General features: G+C 41.3%; 1 protein-coding gene and 1 pseudogene across 11 annotated transcripts in view; one reads left to right on the forward strand and one right to left on the reverse strand.

The window, feature by feature from the left end:
• The window catches only part of PPHLN1 (periphilin 1), a 146253-nt gene extending 127966 nt beyond the window's left edge, over positions 1-18287 (forward strand). For 10 of the 11 annotated variants that reach the window (XM_003926661.4, XM_003926664.4, XM_010337388.3 and 7 more), the window contains one exon: positions 3050-4091. In XM_003926661.4, the coding sequence (XP_003926710.1) occupies positions 3050-3244 (195 nt within the window). In that variant the 3' untranslated portion in view covers positions 3245-4091. Of the gene's footprint in view, positions 1-3049; positions 4092-6104; positions 6206-9050 lie in introns of those variants that run through there. The other variant, XM_039472465.2, reaches the window with a different exon arrangement.
• Positions 4158-5170, reverse strand: LOC120365076 (large ribosomal subunit protein eL8 pseudogene; annotated as a pseudogene).
• Positions 18288-20076: the final 1789 nt, after the last annotated feature.

Consider the following 20076-nt stretch of genomic DNA (forward strand, 5'->3'; position numbering starts at 1 on the left):
AATGTCTATGTGTGTGTGTTTTTTTTTAAACCAGAATGCCATATAGTTGGAATCATAGTGTATAAGCCATTTATTTTCAGACTGGCTTCTTTCACTTAAGATTCCTTCATGTTGTTTTGTGGCTTGATAGCTCATTTCTTTTTATGAAATATATTCCTTTGTATACCGCAGTTTGTTGATTTATTCAGTAAAGAACATCTTGGATGCTTCCAATTTTGGGCAATTATGAATAATGTTCACATAAAGATTTGTATGCAGGTTTTTGTGTGGACATAAGTTTTCAACTTATTTGGATAAATACCTAGCAGTGGGATTGCTGGATTGTATGGTAAGACTATGTTTTGCTTTGTAAGAAATTGCTGGACTGTCTACCAAAGTGGTTGTACCATTTTGCATTCCCACCAGCAACGAAGGAGAGTTGTGGGCTCTATGTTTTTGACAGAAATCAGTGTTGACAGTATTTTGGATTTTAAGCATTCTAATAGGTGCGTAGTGGTATCTCACTACTCAAGATTATTTTAATTTTTAGTTTCCTAATAATAAGTGATGTTGAACATTTTTCCTATGTTCATGTGCTGTCTGAATGTCTGCTTTAGTAAGGTGCATATTCAGATTTTTTGCCTTTTTAATAATTGGGTTGTTTCTTAGTTTTGTGTTATAACTTCTTTCTGTATTTTGGATACCAGTTTTTTTTATCCCATATGTGTTTTACAAATATTTTCTCCTAGTCTGTAGCCTGTTTTTTCATGCCCTTAACAGTGTCTTTTACAAAGCACAAATTTTTAAATTTTAATGAAATCCAATTTATTAGATTTTTTTTCTTGGATTGTTTTGATGTTGTATTTAAAAGTCGTCACCAAACTCAAGATCATCTAGATTTTTCCTCTGCTATCTTCTATAAATATTATAGCTTGGCATTTATATTTAGGCCTAGGATCCATTTTGAGTTAACATCTTTTTGAAATGTATAAGATCTCTGTCTAGATTATTTATTTTGCATATAGATATCCAGTTCAAGCACTGCTCAACTTGTTGAAGTTCAGTGAAGTCTTGAACTTAAATGTCAAGTTGAATACTGTCTTTTCTCCATTGAATTACTTCTGCTCTGTTTTTAAAGATCAGTGTAATATATTGGTATGGGTCTGTATCTGGACTGTCCTGTCCTTGATCTTTCTATTCTTCTGCCAGTGGCATACAGTCTTGATTACTGTAGCTTTTCAGTAAGGCATTTTGTTTGTTTAGAGACAAAATCTCACTCTGATGCCCAGACTGGAGTGCAGTGTCATGATCTCGGCTCACTGCAGCCTCTGCCTCCCATGTTCAAGTGATTCTTCTGCCTCAGTCTCCTGAATATCTGGGACTACAGGCATGAGCCACCATGCCTAGTCATTTTTGTATTTTCAGTAGAGACAGGGTTTTATTGTGTTGGCCAGGCTGGTCTCAAACTCCTGACCTCAGGTGATGTGCCTGCCTCAGTCTCCCCAAGGTGCTGGGATTACAGGCATGAACCAACTTTATAGTAAGTTTTTAAATTGGATAGTGTCAGTCTTTTGATTTTTTTCCTTTTTTTCTTCCGTGTGATATTCAATGTATGTGTTTCCTGCCTTTCTATATGAACTTTAAAATCAGTTTGTCAGTATTCACAAAATTAATTACTGAGATTTTCATTGAGACTATGTTGAAATTTTTATAGGTCAAGTTGGGAAGCACGTATATTTTAACAGTATTGACTCTTCCTGTCAATATGGAATGTCTCTCTATTTAAATCTTATTTATATGTTACTTACATTGATTTATATTGATATATTTATGTAATTTATACGTAAATACATAAGTAAAAAGTTTATTTACATTCTATTTATTTATATTGTCTTTCATTGGTATTTTATAGTTTTCCTCATATAAATCTTATATATATTTTGTTAGATTTATACTTAGGGGTTTTTTTTTTCAGTGCTAATATATATACTGTTGTGTTTTAATTTCAAATTCCATTTACTCATTACTGGTACATACAAATTAATTGACTTTTGTATATTAAAAAAATCCTGTATCCTGCACCCTTGTATCCTGCAGCCTTGCTATAGTCACTTATTTGTTCCAGTGGTTTTTGTGTGTTACTTAGAAGTGTGTTGTTTAATCTCTACATATTCTGAGATTTTTTAGCTAGCTTTCTGTTGTTGATTTCTAATTTAATTCCATTGTGATCTGAAAACATACTTTATGATATCTATTACTTCAAATATAAGGTTTGTTTTATGGTCCAGAATGTGGTCTAACTTGGTTAATAAGCCATGAAAACCTTAGAATAACATGTATAGTTGAAAACAGGATTTACTGGACCCAAATCAAGGTGTCTACAGTACTGCATTTCCTCCAGAGGCTCTGGGGAGTATATGTTCCCTTACCTCTCCCAGTTTCTAGAGGTCACCAGCTTCCTCAGGAGCTGGAATTACAGATGTGTGCCATCACACGCAGCCAATTTTTTGTATTTTTACCAGGGACAGGGTTTCATCATGTTGGCCAGGCTGGTCTTGAACTCCTGACTTCAGGTGATCCACCCACCTCCACGTCCCAAATTTCTGAGATTATAGGTGTGAACCACCGCACCTGGCCACTAAACAGAATTTGTTATCTGATCATGATTCAAACAAAAAAATCTAAAGTTAGGGGCTCAGAAACTATTTTCTTCCAAATACATGAACAAAGTCATTGATATGTCTTCTTTAGCCATTCTTCTTATTCTCATCTTTAGTCTGATGTCCTTTGAGTAGACTGCCTCACACTGACAAATGCCATGCCAAACTTCTACATTCAGTAATATGGTATGTTAATGTTTCTTTTCTTATTCAACTTTTCAGCAAATCTCAAAGATAGGTTTAAATGGCCTCTGGCAATAGTGACAGTGCAAGGGCAAGAGAGGTTTGACTGTAATACTGTGTCTCTGTTGTAGATGTCATCATCATCATAATTCTGCCAACTCAGTCAGCTAAGTATTTGGTTAATTATTTTCATTCTCTGCTAACCAGAATGTGCTTTACCTTTTTAGGTTTATCGACAAGACTGTGAAACTTTCGGGATGGTGGTGAAAATGCTGATTGAAAAAGATCCTTCATTAGAAAAGTCTATACAGTTTGCATTGAGGCAGAATTTACATGAAATAGGTGAGCGGTGTGTTGAAGAACTCAAGCATTTCATTGCAGAATATGATACTTCCACTCAAGATTTTGGAGAGCCTTTCTAGATTTTTTTGCTCAGGCAAAAAATAAAGGTTTCTAAATATTTTTTTTCCTGGATTGTGTAAATCCTTAATAAATGGATTTTTTGTGATGCAGAGAATTACATTATGATAGTTGACCACACTTTAATATTAAGTAAAAATCTAAAATACTCTGCTTAAAATATTTAATTAGAATTTTTGTATTTTTTGTAGAGACAGGGTTTCACTGTATTGACCAGGCTGGTCTCTAACTCCTGGCTTCAAGTGATCTGCCTGCCTTGGCCTCCCAAAGTGTTGAGATTACAGGCATGAGCCACTGTGCCCTGCCAACATATGATACCATGTGAAAATATTAGAATTCTGAGTTGTGATTTTATTTACTTGCTTGCTTTTTCCTAGGCTTTGTAACTTGTCATATGTTAAAGTGTACTATCCTAATAAACTGAATACTTTGGTATCTTAGAGAATATTTGCTTTGAGAATAATTCTCATTCAATGATAAAACAGAGCACTTAATTCTCTGATAGACACCTCAGAAAAAATCCATTTTTCCAAGTAATGAACTCAGTGTCTTTTATTACAATAATCCGGAAATTCCTGGTGTTCTCACTGGTGTATGTCTTAAATAATATCATGTACAAGACTAATAAATAGAGGCAATTTGAGGTGGAAGATGAGGGATATTTTAAGTTTGGGACTTCTCTCAAAAAAAAAGTTGATCAAAAGAGAAAAATTTTGGAATATGCCTGTAATAGTGGAATTTTATTTACAAGAAAATTTTTTTTTTATTGGCTCATACTTTGCATATCAGGAAACAAGGTGATTGTAACATGTCCATGATTAAACTATTAGCAGATTATTTCTGTGTTAATCTCTGTATTCTAATGAGTTCTTTGTTCTGTTCTGCTGTTTTTTAGAGGTTCTTGTTTTTTCTTTTTTTTTTTGAAGGAAAATTTGCATTATTTTATAGAAAACAGTGTACACTTAACCCAGTTTCGTGGCAAGTTGTTTAGCCTTTGCCTTTTCGAGCTTGGCGATGCGAACCACAGACTTGGGACCCAGGACATTGCTTCCCCAGTGCCTGCAGATCTCATCATATCTGTCATTGTAGTTGGTGCGGATAACTTCCACCAGCTTAGCTAAAGCGCCTTTGTCTTCCGAGTTCACGTGTGTGAAGGCAACAGTGGTGCAGGTCTTCCTGTGGACTAGACGTCCCAGTCTTGCCTTCCCCTTGATAATGCAGTAAAGGACTCCCATTTTACGACACAGGGCAGGCAAGAAGACAACGAGCTCAATAGGGTCCACATCGTGTGCTATGACCACCAACTGAGCTTTCATGTTCTCCACCAAGGTGGTGATGGTGTTAACTCCTGCTCGAAGGACAGGTAGTCTCTTAGTGGGGACGTTCCCTTTGCCAGCCGCTTTCTTCTCGGCCCGGGCCAACAACCTCTGCTTCTTTTCTTTCTTCGTCTCTGGTCTATACTTGTGGGCCAGCTTAAGCAGCTGAGTAGCTGTTTGGCAGTCCAGGGCCTGGGTGAACTGGTTAATTGCAGGGGGCACTTTCAGCCGCTTATAGAGGGTGGCTTTCTGCCGCTGCAACCTGATATAGTGGGGCCATTTCACAAAGCGGGTGAGGTCTCTTTTGGGCTGGATGTCTTGTCCAGTGCCAAAATTTTTAGGCCTTTTCTCAAATAGTGGATTCGCCACTTTCTTGGCCTCCTGCCTCTTCACGATAGCAGGGGCTGGAGCCACCTTCTTCCCCTTGGCTTGCTTTCCTTTCGGCATCTTGGGCGTCCGGAAGAGCTAGAGGTTCTTGTTTTTTCGAAAGTGTTCTTGAAAGAAACAAAGCGAGTAGGCAGTTAGCATAGCACAGCTACCCCTTACCAAGCTGTCTATGGAAACAACACCTCATCCAAATCACGGGTTAGTTAAGACTCTAACTGGGACAATTAGGATATTCCACTCATTTCCTGCCCACTTCAGCAGCCCAGTGGCATTGAGCCAAAATACACAATTCTGTGTTATTAGTGAGGAAACTTTAAAAATCATGTTTGTTATTACTCACTACCTAATTTCAATATCCTCCCATCCTCTTTCCATTTCTATTCTCTCTCACTTGAATTCTCGCATTATTTTTAGTGGCCTTGACTGATAATACCTACCCTAGCATACATAAAAATTATGTTAAAAGTGGAAGTAGCAGTATGCATAATTTTAACAAATCCTATAACAGGTGCCTCAAAATACGTATTGTGTTATTCCACAAATTTAAAAACAGGACAATAATTATTTTTTTAGTTTTCTAAATGAGACCACCTTGGATTTTTATTTTTGCCATTTAGATGTTATACTTATTTAACTTTTATAAAACGTAAGCCAAGCTAAGTCCCACTTAATAACTCTGGTATTCTTCCTTCATATGAGCATATGATTTTGTTAACTGTAGGAGATTGGTCAGGGTGGTGGGAGAAATTATAGGGAGAGAATGCAAATCTTCTTGAAAGATTGGAAGGTTTTGCAAAAGCTTCAGGAGAGAATAAAAGCTGAAGGCAGCTAATTCTCTTACCCTGAGGCTAAGGGAAAGGGGTAGGTAACAAGGGGAGTATAAAGGAATTAATCTAGATAAGTTTGTTTGCTTATGTCTCCGGAAACCAACCTTTGATCATCCACGTGCAAGACTGCTCCCTGGAAGGAGGGACAACAATGTTAATTACCCAAAAATTGTATTGGCTCCAGACCTTTGCCATTAAATCTGTACTGAGTAAATACCAGCGGCTCTGGCTTATGGGACTGCTCTCTCTGGCGACACTAAGCTGACAGTCCCCTAGCGCTCTTTCACAGCCTGCCTGTGTCTGAGTATTTCTTTCATTCGTCGCTCGGCCAGAGTCTGCAGGACAGACTCAGCAGCTGGCGCCCCATGTGACGAACACTGCAACGGATCATGACGGAACCCTCAAAAATGAAGGTGAAGAGACTGCACAGTCAGTAAGTCATTGGTCCTGCTCGAGATTTCCAAGTTTGGGGGAATTTTCAAGCTAGGATTTATGATGAGACAACAGTTATCCGCACAACAGAAACAGTATATAAAAGTATTGAAACAACTGCTTAAAGCTAGTGGAGCCTGTTTCGGAGGCTCAATTAAGGGAGCTAATGCAAACTGTTGTTTCCTATAACCCATAGTTCCCAGAAGAAGGCATGCTGGACCTAGAGCTCTGGGAACAAGTGGGGAGAAATCTTAAATGATAACATGTACAAGGGCAATGGGTCCCAGTAACATCTTCAATGTTAATGGGCCTTAGGGCTGCTTTGGCCCTGCTCTACACAAAAGAGCCTGAAAAGGGAAGGGAGGAGGAACCATCACCTACGTTATGGCCTCCTCCTCCTCCTCCCTGAGCCCCCTCCCTCAATAAATTGGGGAAAAGGCGAGGGTACACTACAGCTATGGGACCCTGTCTTAGGCAAGTGGCATTAGAAGGTGAACTCTTGGCCTGCCTGGTAATGCATGTTCAACAAGGCAATCAGGTATACAGACCCATTTCTTTCAACCCTTAGAAAGAGATAAGTAAAAGCGTTAAAGAAAATGGAGCTGCTAGCCCATTTATGAGAAGATTAATTGAGGCCATAGCAAACAGTTTCCATATAGCACCATAGGAATGGTCAGTGCTAGCCAAACAACTTTAGAGGCCAGTCAATACCTCCTCTGGAAGGCAAAATTTAATAAATTATGTGAACAGCAAAACCCTTTCTAATAATAGCCACTGTTACTATTCCTCTGCTACATGGCTCTCTCAAAATTCAGTTTAGGTAAAACAGCAGCCTTTAAAGGGAGAGAAATTACAACAAGCCCATGAATTAGTTGAGGAACAATTAAAAGCTGGCCGTGTAGAACCATCAGACAACCCTTGGAATTCTCCCATTTTCATCATTCCCAAAAGGTCTGGCAAATGGAGACTTTTGCATGACTTAAGGGCTATCAGTGCTAATTCGCAACCTACGGGGCCCCTTCAACAGGGGCTCCCTTCCCCCCACAGTGATTGCTTGAGATTTGTTTATAGTTGTTTTTGACTTTGAAGAGTGCTTTTATACTATTTCTCTTGCAGAACAGGACAGAGAAAAATTTGTGTTTATGATACCAGCTATCAATAATGAAAGGCCAGCTTGCCAGTTTCATTGGAAAGTACTTCCTCAAGGAATGCTAAACAGTCCTACCATGTGTCAGTATCATGTAAATCAGGCTTTGCTCCCCCAGAAGAAAAGAATTTCCGAATTGCAAGATTATTCATTTTATGAATGACATTTTGCTAGCAGCCCCAGCAGAGCCAGTACATTTAAGTTTATATGTCTGCCATAAAAAATACAGTTAAAAGATTTAATCATAGCACCTGAAAAAATACAGATGTCTTCCCCTTGGAAATATCTTGGCTACATATTAACCTCCCAGTCAATAAGACCGCAAAAGGTTAAATACCAGCAAGTTACACACCTTAATGATTATCAAAAATTACTGGGCAATATTAATTGGCTTTGCCCACCTTGGTCATAACTACTGACAAATTATAGAACCTGTTTTCTATCCTAAAGGGCAGTACAGTTCTGGACTGTCCCAGGTATTTAACCCCCACAGCAAAGAGGGAAATTGAGGAAATAGAGTAAGCTATTTCTCAGAAGTAACTAGAATGTATAGACCCACAATATTAAACATTCCCCAACAGGATTAATAGGACAGATGGCTCCAGGGCTGCGCTTCCTAGAATTGGTTTTTTGCTCACATACCAGGACTAAAACACTGTCTCCCTATATCTAGCTAGTGAGTAAAGTCATCTATATGGGCTGCAGACAGTGCAATTAGTTGCTAGGTAATGACCCTGATGTCATAAGAATTCTTCTGAGTGAAAAACAATTTGAAGCAGTAGGGTCCTTATCTCTAGACCTAGAGATAGCACCTCTGATTATGCAGGCCGTATAGGACATGCCCTTCCTGCTGACATACTACTCCAGTTATTATCTTGTACTGCTGTAGTTGTGCCTACAAAGGTAGTTCACTCCCCCATTCCTAATACTATAACACCTTTTACTGATGACTCTGGTAAAAATGGAAAGGGGCTATTTGGTGGGAACCACATTATTCTCTCACTCATTCTGGATTTCCTAGCACTCAGAGAGCTGAGGTTGGAGCCCTAATATTGGCCCTGGAAACCTTTTCAGCTCAGCCCATCAATATTGTTAGTTACTCTGCTTACTCTTTTTATTTATTGCAGAACCTTAAAAGAGCCCTCATTAAATTCACTCTTGAGCTTACCCTCTGTGCACTTTTTCTTCAGCTCCAGCAATTGCTGGATCAACGTATACATCCATTTTTATCATACATATTTGAGCCCACAGCTCAGTGGCCCACTGGCTTATAGCAGTAATCAAGCAAAGCTGCAAATTTTGACATCCTTGCTTAACCAAACCACCCAGTCACATCAATTTTTCCACCAAAATTGAAGAAACTGAACAATTTCAGCTTACCCAGAGACTAGCTAAACAAATTATCCTGCAGTGCTCAGATTGCCAACTCACAGGCATGTACCCCCCTCTACAGGTGTTAACCCTAGAGGACTAGAACCTAATGAGTTATGGCAAACTGATGTTACACATGTCTCTGAATTTGGAAAACTAAAATATGTACATGTATGCGTTTCTATCACCTATAGAAAAGCACTTTGCTAAAACCTCTCAATACATAAAACCCACAGTTTTATGGAAAGATGTAAATAGTAATGTATAGTGTGGTACAAATGATTTGCTAACATGTGGAAGAGGATATGCTGTGTTCACACCCCCTCAGGCCCTCTTTGGATTCCAGCACGATACATCAAGCATTACCATGGTGCAGCCAGAACCCAACTCAGTGAAAGAAGCGACCTCAAAGAACCTACAGTCCCAGAGATTGCGGCTTCGCCGGACGACACAAGCCCCAACTATCACCTGGGGGGTGCTGAAGAAGACAACTCAGGAGGCTGAACAAATCCTACTCCGGACACAGACACCATGCACTCCAGATAATTTATTCCTTGCTATGCTTTCTGTTATACATTGCAACTCTTGTAAGGTATTAACCTTTCTTATTCTCTCACTTTGCCTTCAACCCATACCTGCTACACAATAGAGTGTAGCTCTATTGGGCTCATCTCCTAGATCGACCTTTCTTCCACCCTGTTACCTGGGCAGACACTCACTCCCTTCCCAGCCTCTAATAATGTAACTTCTTGGCTAGGAGGGATTGACTTACCCCCGGTCGGTTCCCTCATTAATGACACACATTGGACTAAGGTGCCAGGTAACACTTACCACTCCACTATCCTTCCATTGTGTGTAAGTTATGAAAGTTCTAACTCTTGACTGTGTACCTGCCCAGACACAATTATTGCTACATCATGGCAAAGGAAATGCCTTAACGTTCTTGGTTGTAGGTAGCCTCAAACTGGGCAATGCAACTAATGCCACCTTCCCCAACATTCCTCCCTGTCCCTAAAGAACAAACCCAGGAAAGTCATGGATTCCACTTTGGCTGAGGGGTCTGTCATGGGGGTCAAGCCTGTAGTCTCCAGTTAGGCAATTACGACATCATAGACTGGAGCCCGTTTGCAGGGCAACCATACTGATGTTCGCGTCCATTGTGGCATCGATCACAGTTTCATAGCCATGTCCTGCTCCACTATGATTTGCGTGGATGAAGGGATGGGATATCCCAGACCCCAAGTAGAGTCCATGCCACCCCAAGACACTTCATGGCACCTGGGACATCTTAGCACCACCCTTATCACCTGGCATGGGATATATCATAATTCCAGTGACAATTATACCATGCCTTTTATTCATAATTACACGGATCAGTGCCTGATTTGCACTGCCCATCCATGTGTTTTCCTTATGGGAACCAATATTTCCATTACACCTCAAAACTCTACGTTTGTGACCTGAGTGCAGGGACAAGGCAACGTGGTTTGCCTCATGTATCACTAATTACCGTTTATCTAGTTTAAGTATTCTAGTGTCATGATACTATGGAGACAATCTGAGACATTCCTCCCAGTCACTTTGAGGTGAGATTGGCAAGGTTTCTCTGCTCTTGCCTCCCTAGAACATGCCCTGTCCCAGGTCAGACAGACAAGATTCGTAGGTACACTAGCCTTTATAGGCTCAGCCATAGTCATCGTAGCTACTACTAGTGTCACTGTTGGATCTATTACTGAATCAGTACAAACAGCTACCGTTGTAGATGACTTGGCCAGAAACGTGTCTAATGAACTTCTTTTACAGCAGGGTATAGATCAAAAAATTATTGCATATCCGCAAGCCCTTGATGCAGCCTTGGAATATGTAGGGGAATGACACGATGCACTGGCACTCTGCCAGCAATTAAACTGTGACTGGGAGCATAAGCATGTCTGTGTCACCTTTCTACCCTGGAATCAGTCAATACATAGTTAGGATGAGCTGAAACACCACCTCTGGGGGATCTTACGTGATAATGTAACCACAGATGTAAAGCAACTTAAAACTAAAATTCTAGAATCCCTAAATGCTATAAATCTGCACGCTCAACATACAGCCATATGGAAGGATGCAGAAGAACATCTCTCCTGGATAGACCCTCCCCCCACTCCTGGGGGGTCACTCCTTAATTAGAAAAAAATATTACTGATTATACTCATGTTTGTCTCATATTATTTGCTAATCCTAGGATGCAGAGCCGAAAAATGAGTCGTGACTACTATGCCTGACAAACCTGTTGCTGCACACATCTGTACTCTCCAATCAACGACGCCTAATGAAAAAAACAAAACAAAACAAAACAAAACAGAAAAGTGGGAGATGTAGGAGATGGGTCAGGGCAGTGGGAGAATTACAGGGAGAGAATGCAAACCCTGAAAGGTCGGAAGGTTTTGCAAAAGCTTCAGGAGAGAGTAAAAGCTGAAGATAGCTAATTCTCTTACCCTGATGCTAAGGGCAAGGGGTAGGTAACAAGGGAGTGTACAGGAATTTATCTAGGTAAGTTTGTTTGCTTGTCTCCAGAAACCAACCTTTGATAATCTGTGCCTCTGCAAGACTGCTCCCTGGAAGGAGGGATCAACAATGTTAATTACCCACAAACTGTGTTTGCCCCAGGCCTTTGTCATTAAATCTGTACTGAATAAATGCAAGCAGCTCTGGCTTATCAGGACTGTCTCTCTTTGGCAACACAAAGCTGGCAGTCCCGTAGCTCTCTTTCACAGTCTGTGTATTTCATTCGTCACTTGGCCAGAGTCTGCAGGGCAGACTCAGCAGTTACCCACCTTAGCTAGACTAAGAAAGTTCTAGTCTTGTTTTTCCTTTGCCCTGCTTCCCTGGGGTTGTTCCTTAAGTATTCTAGTCCTAGGGTTCAGATCCTTTAGTCAAGATGTCACAAGTTTAAAACAAAACTTGAGGAACTACCAAAGGTATAGGAATTGTTGCCTTTGTTGAAATTCATTAAGTCAGAGAAGTCTTACTAACAGATGTATTTTTAGGTTCAACAGATAATTTCTTTTTCTCCCCTTTCCCCAAATTACATTCAGCATTTAAAGCTGTTTATGGTTTGCCATCAGCATTATTCTGTTAGGATTGTTAGTGTTAAAATCTGTTTTTGTTTTTTTTTTTTTTTAAGACTATTAAAGTCTAGATGAATTCAGATGTTGACCAGAGTGTGTATTTTACATAATGTTCTTGATTAAAAAGATTTGTTTGTAAATTACCTGTTGTTTTTGCATATGCTGAGTTGATGTGATAAAATTTTCATTGTCTTACCATAAAGCCTTGGTGATCAGCAGGTAGAATGCAGATACCGTAAAGCTTTTCATGAATTTTAAAAGTGCAAAATCAGCCACATTTAAGTAATTAGATTGCCTTTTTACAGGCTTCAAGTATTTTGCTAAAATGTGGGCTTTATTACTCTCTACTGCAAGATTACTTCTTAGCAGCAGGATGGAGGAAGTTTGAGAATTGAGAAACTGTAGTAGCGCCCCAATTATCTGTGGTTTTACATTCCGTGGTACAAGTAATCCATGGCTACCATGGTCCAAAAATATTAGATGGAAAATTTCAGAAACAACGCATACGTTTTCAATTGTGTGCCATTCTGAATGAAATCTTGCAGCACCACGCTTTGTCCCAGCAGTCACGTCAGTCATCCCTTTCTCTAATACATCCACACTGCACACACTACCCGCCTGTTAGTCATCTACACCATCTACTCTTGAAATCCAAGCATTGACCATGTCATGGCTCCATGATCCAGGATCACCCAAAGCAGATGATCCTCCTTCTGATGTATCGTCAGAAGGTCAGTAGCGGTGCTCATTCCTGTAATGCCAGCACTTTGCAAGGCCAATGTGGGTGGATCACTTGAGGTCAGGAGTTTGAGACCAGCCTGGCCAACATGGTGAAACCCCGTCTTTAATAAAAATAACAAAAATTAGCCGGGCATGGTGGCAGGTGCCTGTAATCCCAGCTACTCAGGAGGCTGAGGCATGAGAATCACTTGAACCTGGGAGGTGGAGGTTGCAGTGAGTCAAGACTTCATTCCAGCTTGGGTGACAGAGCCAGACCCTGTCTGAAAAAAAAAAAAGAACGTCAGTAATAGCCTCATGGTGTGTCACAATGCCTGCATTACCTACCTCACTTCATTTCACCATGCAGACATTTTACCATCTCACATCCCATCATCAGAGGAAGGGTACAGTACAGTAAGAAATAGACCACAATCATGTAACTTTCATTACATTATATTCTTATAATTGTTCTGTTTTATTCTTAATCTCTTAATGTGCCTAATTTATAAATTAACCTTTATCGTAGGTGTATATGCATAGGAAAACCTTGATATATATAGGCACCCCAGTTCTTAGCATAGTTTGGAATGTAGTAGATACTCATATTTGTTAACTTAAAGGTGGCTTCACAAAGGAAATTATATTTGACTCCTGGGTCTTTGAGGAATATGACTTATTCAGGCAGAGAAGGGAAGCATTTATTAGAGGTCCAGGCGGAGGGAAACGTGTCCTGTGTCCTGAAGCTGTGTGCTAAAGATAACAGGATAAAGGTGGGAAAAAGTAAGTTGAGAGCTGAATGGGAAGGATATTGAATGTTTATATCTTTACCCTCTCTCCTACTTAAGAATGGAATTTGGAAACATTACCTATGTAGTATTCTTGCCAAAAATGTGGATTTGTCATAGCCCTTAGCAACTTCACAGATCTAGAACCTCCTGAAGGGGAGGCCAGATCTCCTTAAGGAAGGACTCTGCTCTACTGCCAAAATATACACTGGTTTCAGCTTCACTTCAGAGTTTCCTGTAATGGATCTTGACCTCCAGGGAAGTCTCTGACAGTTCTTTGGCAACAGTTTTGGAGACAGTGACCTGATCATCTCTGAAGTGTTCATGCTAGACAATATTCAGTGCTACTGGCAGCCAAGCACCCAGGTGGCTTTATAGCTGTAACACTGCTCAGGCTGGCTTGTAGAGTTCCTGAGAGTAATGACCACTCTTTGCTTGCCAGGTCAAGGCTTGTGGGTTATGCACAGTGCATTTGTCACCTCCTTCCTGCCAGTTCTCTGGAGAGCACTGATGTTACCCAATTCAGTGGAAAAAAGCTGCGAGGTGGGGATAGGGGTGGACCGGTAGCTGAGGTATAGTTACTACAATCTATTCTCCCATTTTTTCCATGGTAATTGGGGTTGACATTGAATAACATGCCTGCCTAACTGGGACTATATTTGCTGTTTTCCTTGTAGTTTTAGGTGTGTGAAGCAATTAAGTCCTATGAAATTTGAGTGGAAATGCTGCTAATTCCGGGTTAGGAACCTGACAACAGTGATGGTACCTCCTTCATGCTCTTTTATCCCTTCCCAAATGTAGTAGCAATAGCAATGTAGCGTTGATTTAATTATTTTTTTCAGAGTCACAAGATGGAGGGAACCTGGATCCCTGCATGACCACATGGAATATTGAACTGTTATGTGAGAGCAGATTAAATGTCTTTTTTTTTTTTTTTTTTTTGAGGCAGAGTTTCGCTCTTGTTACCCAGGCTGGAGTGCAATGGCGCGATCTTGGCTCACCGCAACCTCCGCCTCCTGGGTTCAGGCAATTCTCCTGCCTCAGCCTCCTGAGTAGCTGGGATTACAGGCACGCACCACCATGCCCAGCTAATTTTTAGTATTTTTAGTAGAGACGGGGTTTCACCATGTTGACCATCATGGTTTCGATCTCTTGACCTCGTGATCCACTTGCCTCGGCCTCCCAAAGTGCTGGGATTACAGGCTTGAGCCACTGCGCCCGGCCAAATGTCTTTATTTTTTAAGCCACATTTTTGTTTGGTTTCTTGTTATAGCAGCTTACTTTTTGCTCAAACTTAGTGATCATTTTTGTCAAATAACATCTGAGCATTTGTTTCACCAGTGTAGGCCCTGAGCAGGTCACCCCACTCCTACATTTCCATTGTAATGGAAATCTTGGGATGAGGGGGACTAATTCTATAAAAGGCTTTGAATTAAGAGTTGTAAGCTGTATTTTGAATCTTGGTAAGTATTGTTATAGCCCTGTGAACACGTATAGCAGCAGACACAGCCTAATTCTATAGCATGTTGTTTTTTCAGCTCTGCTCCCATAGATTGATGGTCTTTTTGTTTATTTGTGAATTTTCTTGAGGCAGGGTCTCACTCTGTCGTCCAGACTGGAGTGCACTGGCGTGATCTCGGCTCACCGGAATCTCCACCAGGCTCAAGCGGTCCTCCCACCTCAGCGTCCGTAGCAGGGACCACAGGCGCATGCCACCAAACCTGGGTAATTTTAGTATTTTTTTGTAGAGAGGAGTTTTGCCATGTTGACAAAGCTGCTCTCGAACTCCTGATCTCAAGCGATCCACCTGTCTCAGTCTCCCAAAGTGCTGAGATTACAGGCTTAAGCTACCACACCCAGCCAAGTGTTTGTTGGTGTGTTTTTTAATAGGAAAATCTTTAAAACCTTAGACAATTTTAGTGATAATGCTGTAGCATTAGAATACCATGGGCCAGGCAGCTGGGTGGCTGGGCGTGGTGGCTGAGGTGGGAAGATCGCTTCACCCCAGGGGACAGAGGTTGCAGTGAACTCAGATGGCGCCACTGCACTCCAGCATGGGCAACAGGGAGACCCTGTCTCAAAAAACAAAAAACATGCTTATATTCTGCTACTTTTGTAGAATAGACTCTAGTATACTATATTGGATGTCATTTAAAATGTTTTAATTTTAGGTTTAATATGCTAAATATTTTATAGAATTCTGAGAAGCACCAAACTTTTCAATCATCTCACTATCTGAATCTTCCTATGTTACCCAGGCTGGTTTCAAACTCCTGGGCTCAAGCGATTGTTCCCCCCCCCCCCCCAGAGAGGGGCTTCCAAAGCACTGGGATTACAGGCGTGAGCCACGGCGCCCAGCCTAGAGCTAGTTTAGAAAACATCATTCTGCAATATTGATGAGGAGGAGCTGCTGAGGGCAAGTAGAACGGGGACTTCCAGCTCCCAAAGCCACAGCGCAGCCAGGGACTCAGTCTCTTTTGCTGCTGCACCAGAGTTTGAGAAGAGCCTCCCAAAGTGCTGGGATTACAGGCATAAGCAAGCATGCCTTGTTTAAGGTTCGTATTCCTAATGGTACTATTACCATTGTCAGGAATCTGATAATTTGAGAGCAGGTTGCAAGTTGTTTTGAAAGTTGGCATAACAGTACCTTGTGCATATAGCTATAGAGATGTGAAATTTCTTTTGTAAAAAGAAAAGTTGAGGCTGAAGTTGATCCCTAAAATGGGAATGCTTGACCAGCTACTCAGGTCTGTTCAAACAGAATGAATTGGCTCTGATCCTGGGGCCAAGTCTAATTATACACCCAATGTCTTACTTTTCCTCCATATTCTCTACCCAAAGCATTTTGAAACTGACCCTTAGCCAGGCATGGTGGCATACCTCTGTAGTCATGGCTACTTGGGAGGCTGAGGTGAGAGGATTGCTTGAGCTCAGGAATTTGAGGCTGCAGTGATCCCACCACTGCACTCCAGCCTAGTTGGCAAGGTGAGACCTCATCTTAAAAAAAGAAAAAGTTATCATTTAAAACTTACTCCTCCAGTAAAGTTTATGATTCTATAACCTTGGCCAAATGTGAGCTCAGAGATGCAAATTTCAGTTATTTCTTCACATTTCTCCTTGGCCCAGTTTACCTGGAAGCCTTTCTAATGGTTTGAGAGTTTACAGAAAACCCATGTGACTAAACAGGAGCATGCCTTCTGTTTTTAGATTGTTTCAGTGAATGTGGAGAATCTAACTAGGCAATTAGCAGTTTTCTCATTTGACTAATTAAAATGGATTTTATCATAATTGCATTACTAGGATTGAATTGATAATGAGGCTTTTAGTGGAATTTTCTGGATCCCAATAGATTTTTCTTCTTTGTGCGTCCAAAAAGGTCACATGTATTTTATCTATCTATGTATCTATGTATCCATCTATATCTATTTGTGCCAGATTCTCATTCTGTTTCCCAGGCTGGAGTGCAATGGCACAATCTTGGCTCACTGCAACCTCTGCCTCCCAGGTTCAGGCAAGTCTCCTGCCTTAGCTTCCTGAGTAGCTTGGACTATAGGCACAAGCCACCATGGCTGGCTCATTTTTGTATTTTTAGTAGAGACAGACAAAGGTTCATCCTGTTGGCCAGGCTGGTCTCGAACTCCTGACCTCACATGATCCACCCACCTCAGCCATTCAAAGTGCTGGTATTACAGGCCTGAACTACTGCACCCAGCTAAAGGTCACATGTATTTTCTATAAACAGGAATTAGTTGTGCCTTCACTCGACAGCTCTAAGAGACAAGGGAATCAGCTTCAGACTACTGAATTTATAACTCAGGGGTTGGAGACTGGCTAATGACAGCCTCATTTTGCTCAACAGTATTTCAGAAATATTTAAATTTGGTGCTAGCATTTAAAAGCTGGGAGATGCCTACAAAAATTCAGATTCTTGGCGTCTGTTGAAAAATCTGATGGTCTAGCAACATTGTTCTTTCCATGGCAGTAATCAAGTCTATTAGAAAACAGCAGTCCCAGAAACCAAAGGGTGCCCACACTGTTAAAAATTGTTCTGATGCCTGGTGCACTGGCTGGCGCCGGTAATCCCAGCATTTTGGGAGGCTAAGGCAGGTCTGTCACCTGAGCTCAGGAGTTTGATATCATCCTGGCCAACATGGCAAAACCCCCTCTTTACTAAAAATACAAAAATTAGTGGGGTGGTGGTGTGTGCCTGTAATCCCATTTACTCAGGAAGCTGAGGCAGGAGAATCACTTAAACCCGGGAGGCAGAGGTGGCAGTGAGCCGAGATTGCACCACTGCCTGCCAACCTGGGTGACAGAGGGAGACTCTGTCTCAAAAAAAAAAAAAAATTCTGAAATCAGCTGCTCTGAGTGCAGTGATATTTACAACTAATTGATCACAACCAGTTACAGATTTCTTTGTTCCTTCTCCACTCCCACTGCTTCACTTGACTAGCCTGTTTTTTTTTTTTTTTTGAGTGGAGTCTTGCTCTGTCACCCAGGTTGGAGTGCAGTGGCTCGATCTTGGCTCACTGAATCCTCTGCCTCCACCTCCTGGGTTCAAGCAATTATCCTGCCCCAGCCTCTGTAGCTGGGATTACAGGCACCTGCCACCACACCCAGCTAATTTTGTACTTTTAGTGGTGATGGGGTTTTGCCGTGTTGGCCAGGCTGGTCTCGAACTCCTGGTCTCAAGCAATCTGCCAGCCTTGGCTTCCCAAAGTGCTGGGATTACAGGCATGAGCCACTGTGCCTGGCCTTGACTAGCCTTCTTAAAAAAAAGTAATAATAAATTGTCCTAAAATCCTCTGGGCACTGCTGAAATATGTCCACCCAGTACTTCCAGCACAATTTAAAGCCCTGGGTCCCCATCACCCAAACTGAAAGGGACCCATGCCATACATGGAGATCTAGCAGTCTCGAGTACCCATTCCAACCCCACTACCCTTTTCATAAGCCACATGATTTGTGTCTGAAGTGAGAGGGTTAGACAGCAAATGACTCCTTTCTCTTCTGGTACTTTTAACTCAGGAACTATTTAATACAAAGCAGAGTATCACACACAAAATGAATCTTTTTTTTTTTTTTTTTTGAATTGTTTTAACCAGAGCTGAAAAGAGTTTCCAGTGCCTTTTTGCCAGTATTCTTCCATAGGCTTTTGGCAAAATGTTCTCCAGTGACTGCCGAGAAGTGAGGAAAATTCAGCCGTTAAGGTTCTGCTTCACCTTTAGATAAGGTGCAGTGTTTTAACATTTGGTATTTATCTCAAGACCCAACTTTTTGTTTAGTGACTGACCAGATACTTTGAATTCTTGTTAACCTAGATCTAGTAACAACTTGTAGCAACTAGGATGGGCCAGGGGCAGAATATGGTTTGGTTCTTTGTCCCCATCCAAATCTCATCTTGAATTGTCATCCCTACCTGTGGAGGGAGGGAAATGATTGGATTATGAGGCCAGTTTCCCCAGTGCTGTTTTAGTGATAGTGAATTCTGATGAGATCTGAGGTTTTATAACGGGGCTCTTCCCCCTTCGGTTCCTTCACACGGTCTCTCTGCCTGCTGCCATGCAAGACGTGTTTGCTTCCCCTTCTGCCATGATTATGTTTCCTGAGGCCTCCCCAGCCATGCCACACTGGGTCAATTAAACCTCTTTCCTTTATAAATTAACCAGTCTTGGCAGTTCTTTGTAGTAATGTGAGAATGGACTAAGCAACTATAGGCTTTCTTGCTAATACTTTATAGAACTGTAAGGCAGTTGCTTCTTTCTTCTTTGTAAATAGTCTTCTGTTATTGCTACTAACCAGGATTAATTTTTTCTCATTTATTTTTAAAAAGTTCGTTTTCCTGCTGCCTGGATATAAAATGGGATTAATTTTTAGGCTTGAAAGTTACATTCCTGGCCAGACACAGTGGCTCATGCCTTTAATCCCAGCACTTCGGGAGGCTGAGGTAGATAGATCACCTGAAGGTCAGGGGTTCAAGACCAGCCTGGCCAACTTGGTGAAACCCTGTGTCTAGTAAAAATATAAAAACTAGCTGAGAATGGTGGCAGGCACCTGTAATCCCAGCTACTCAGGAAGCTGAGGCAGGAGAATCTCTTGAACCCGGAAAGCAGAGGTTGCAGTGAGCCAAGATTGTGCCATTGCACTCCATCCTGGGCAACAAGAGTGAAACTCCACCTCAAAAAAAAAAAAAGAAAAAAAAAAAAAAAGGTTACTTTGTTATTGTGAATGAGTCTCTTCATTTCCTTAAGCCTTTGGCAGGCTCTGTAACCCTTATTTTTTAAGAATGTACTTGAAAACTGAGGGCAGTACCTTTAGCTTATATGTGCATTTCTCCAGGCTAAGTATCACCTGTTTACTATTTATTATCCATCCTTTTTATAGGCAACATATTGCAACAGTCTTGTCTTTTTTTTTTTTTTTGAGACAGTACCTTACTCCGTCGCCAGGTGCCAGGCTGGAGTGCAATGGTGCAATCTCGGCTCACTGCAACCTCCGCCTCCCGGGTTCAAGCAATTCTCCTGCCTCAGCCTTCTGAGTAGCTGGGACTACAGGTGCGCACCACCACGACATACTAATTTTTGTATTTTTAGTAGAGATGGGGTTTCACCATGTTGGTCAGGATGGTCTCGATTTCCTGACCTTGTAATCTGCCCGCCTCAGCCTCCCAGAGTGCTGAGATTACAGGCATGAGCCACAACAGTCTTTTCTAAAAGGATGCCCACCTGTGGCAGCA

Source organism: Saimiri boliviensis, chromosome 7 (assembly GCF_048565385.1).
Source record: "Saimiri boliviensis isolate mSaiBol1 chromosome 7, mSaiBol1.pri, whole genome shotgun sequence".
Taxonomy (NCBI): domain Eukaryota; kingdom Metazoa; phylum Chordata; class Mammalia; order Primates; family Cebidae; genus Saimiri; species Saimiri boliviensis.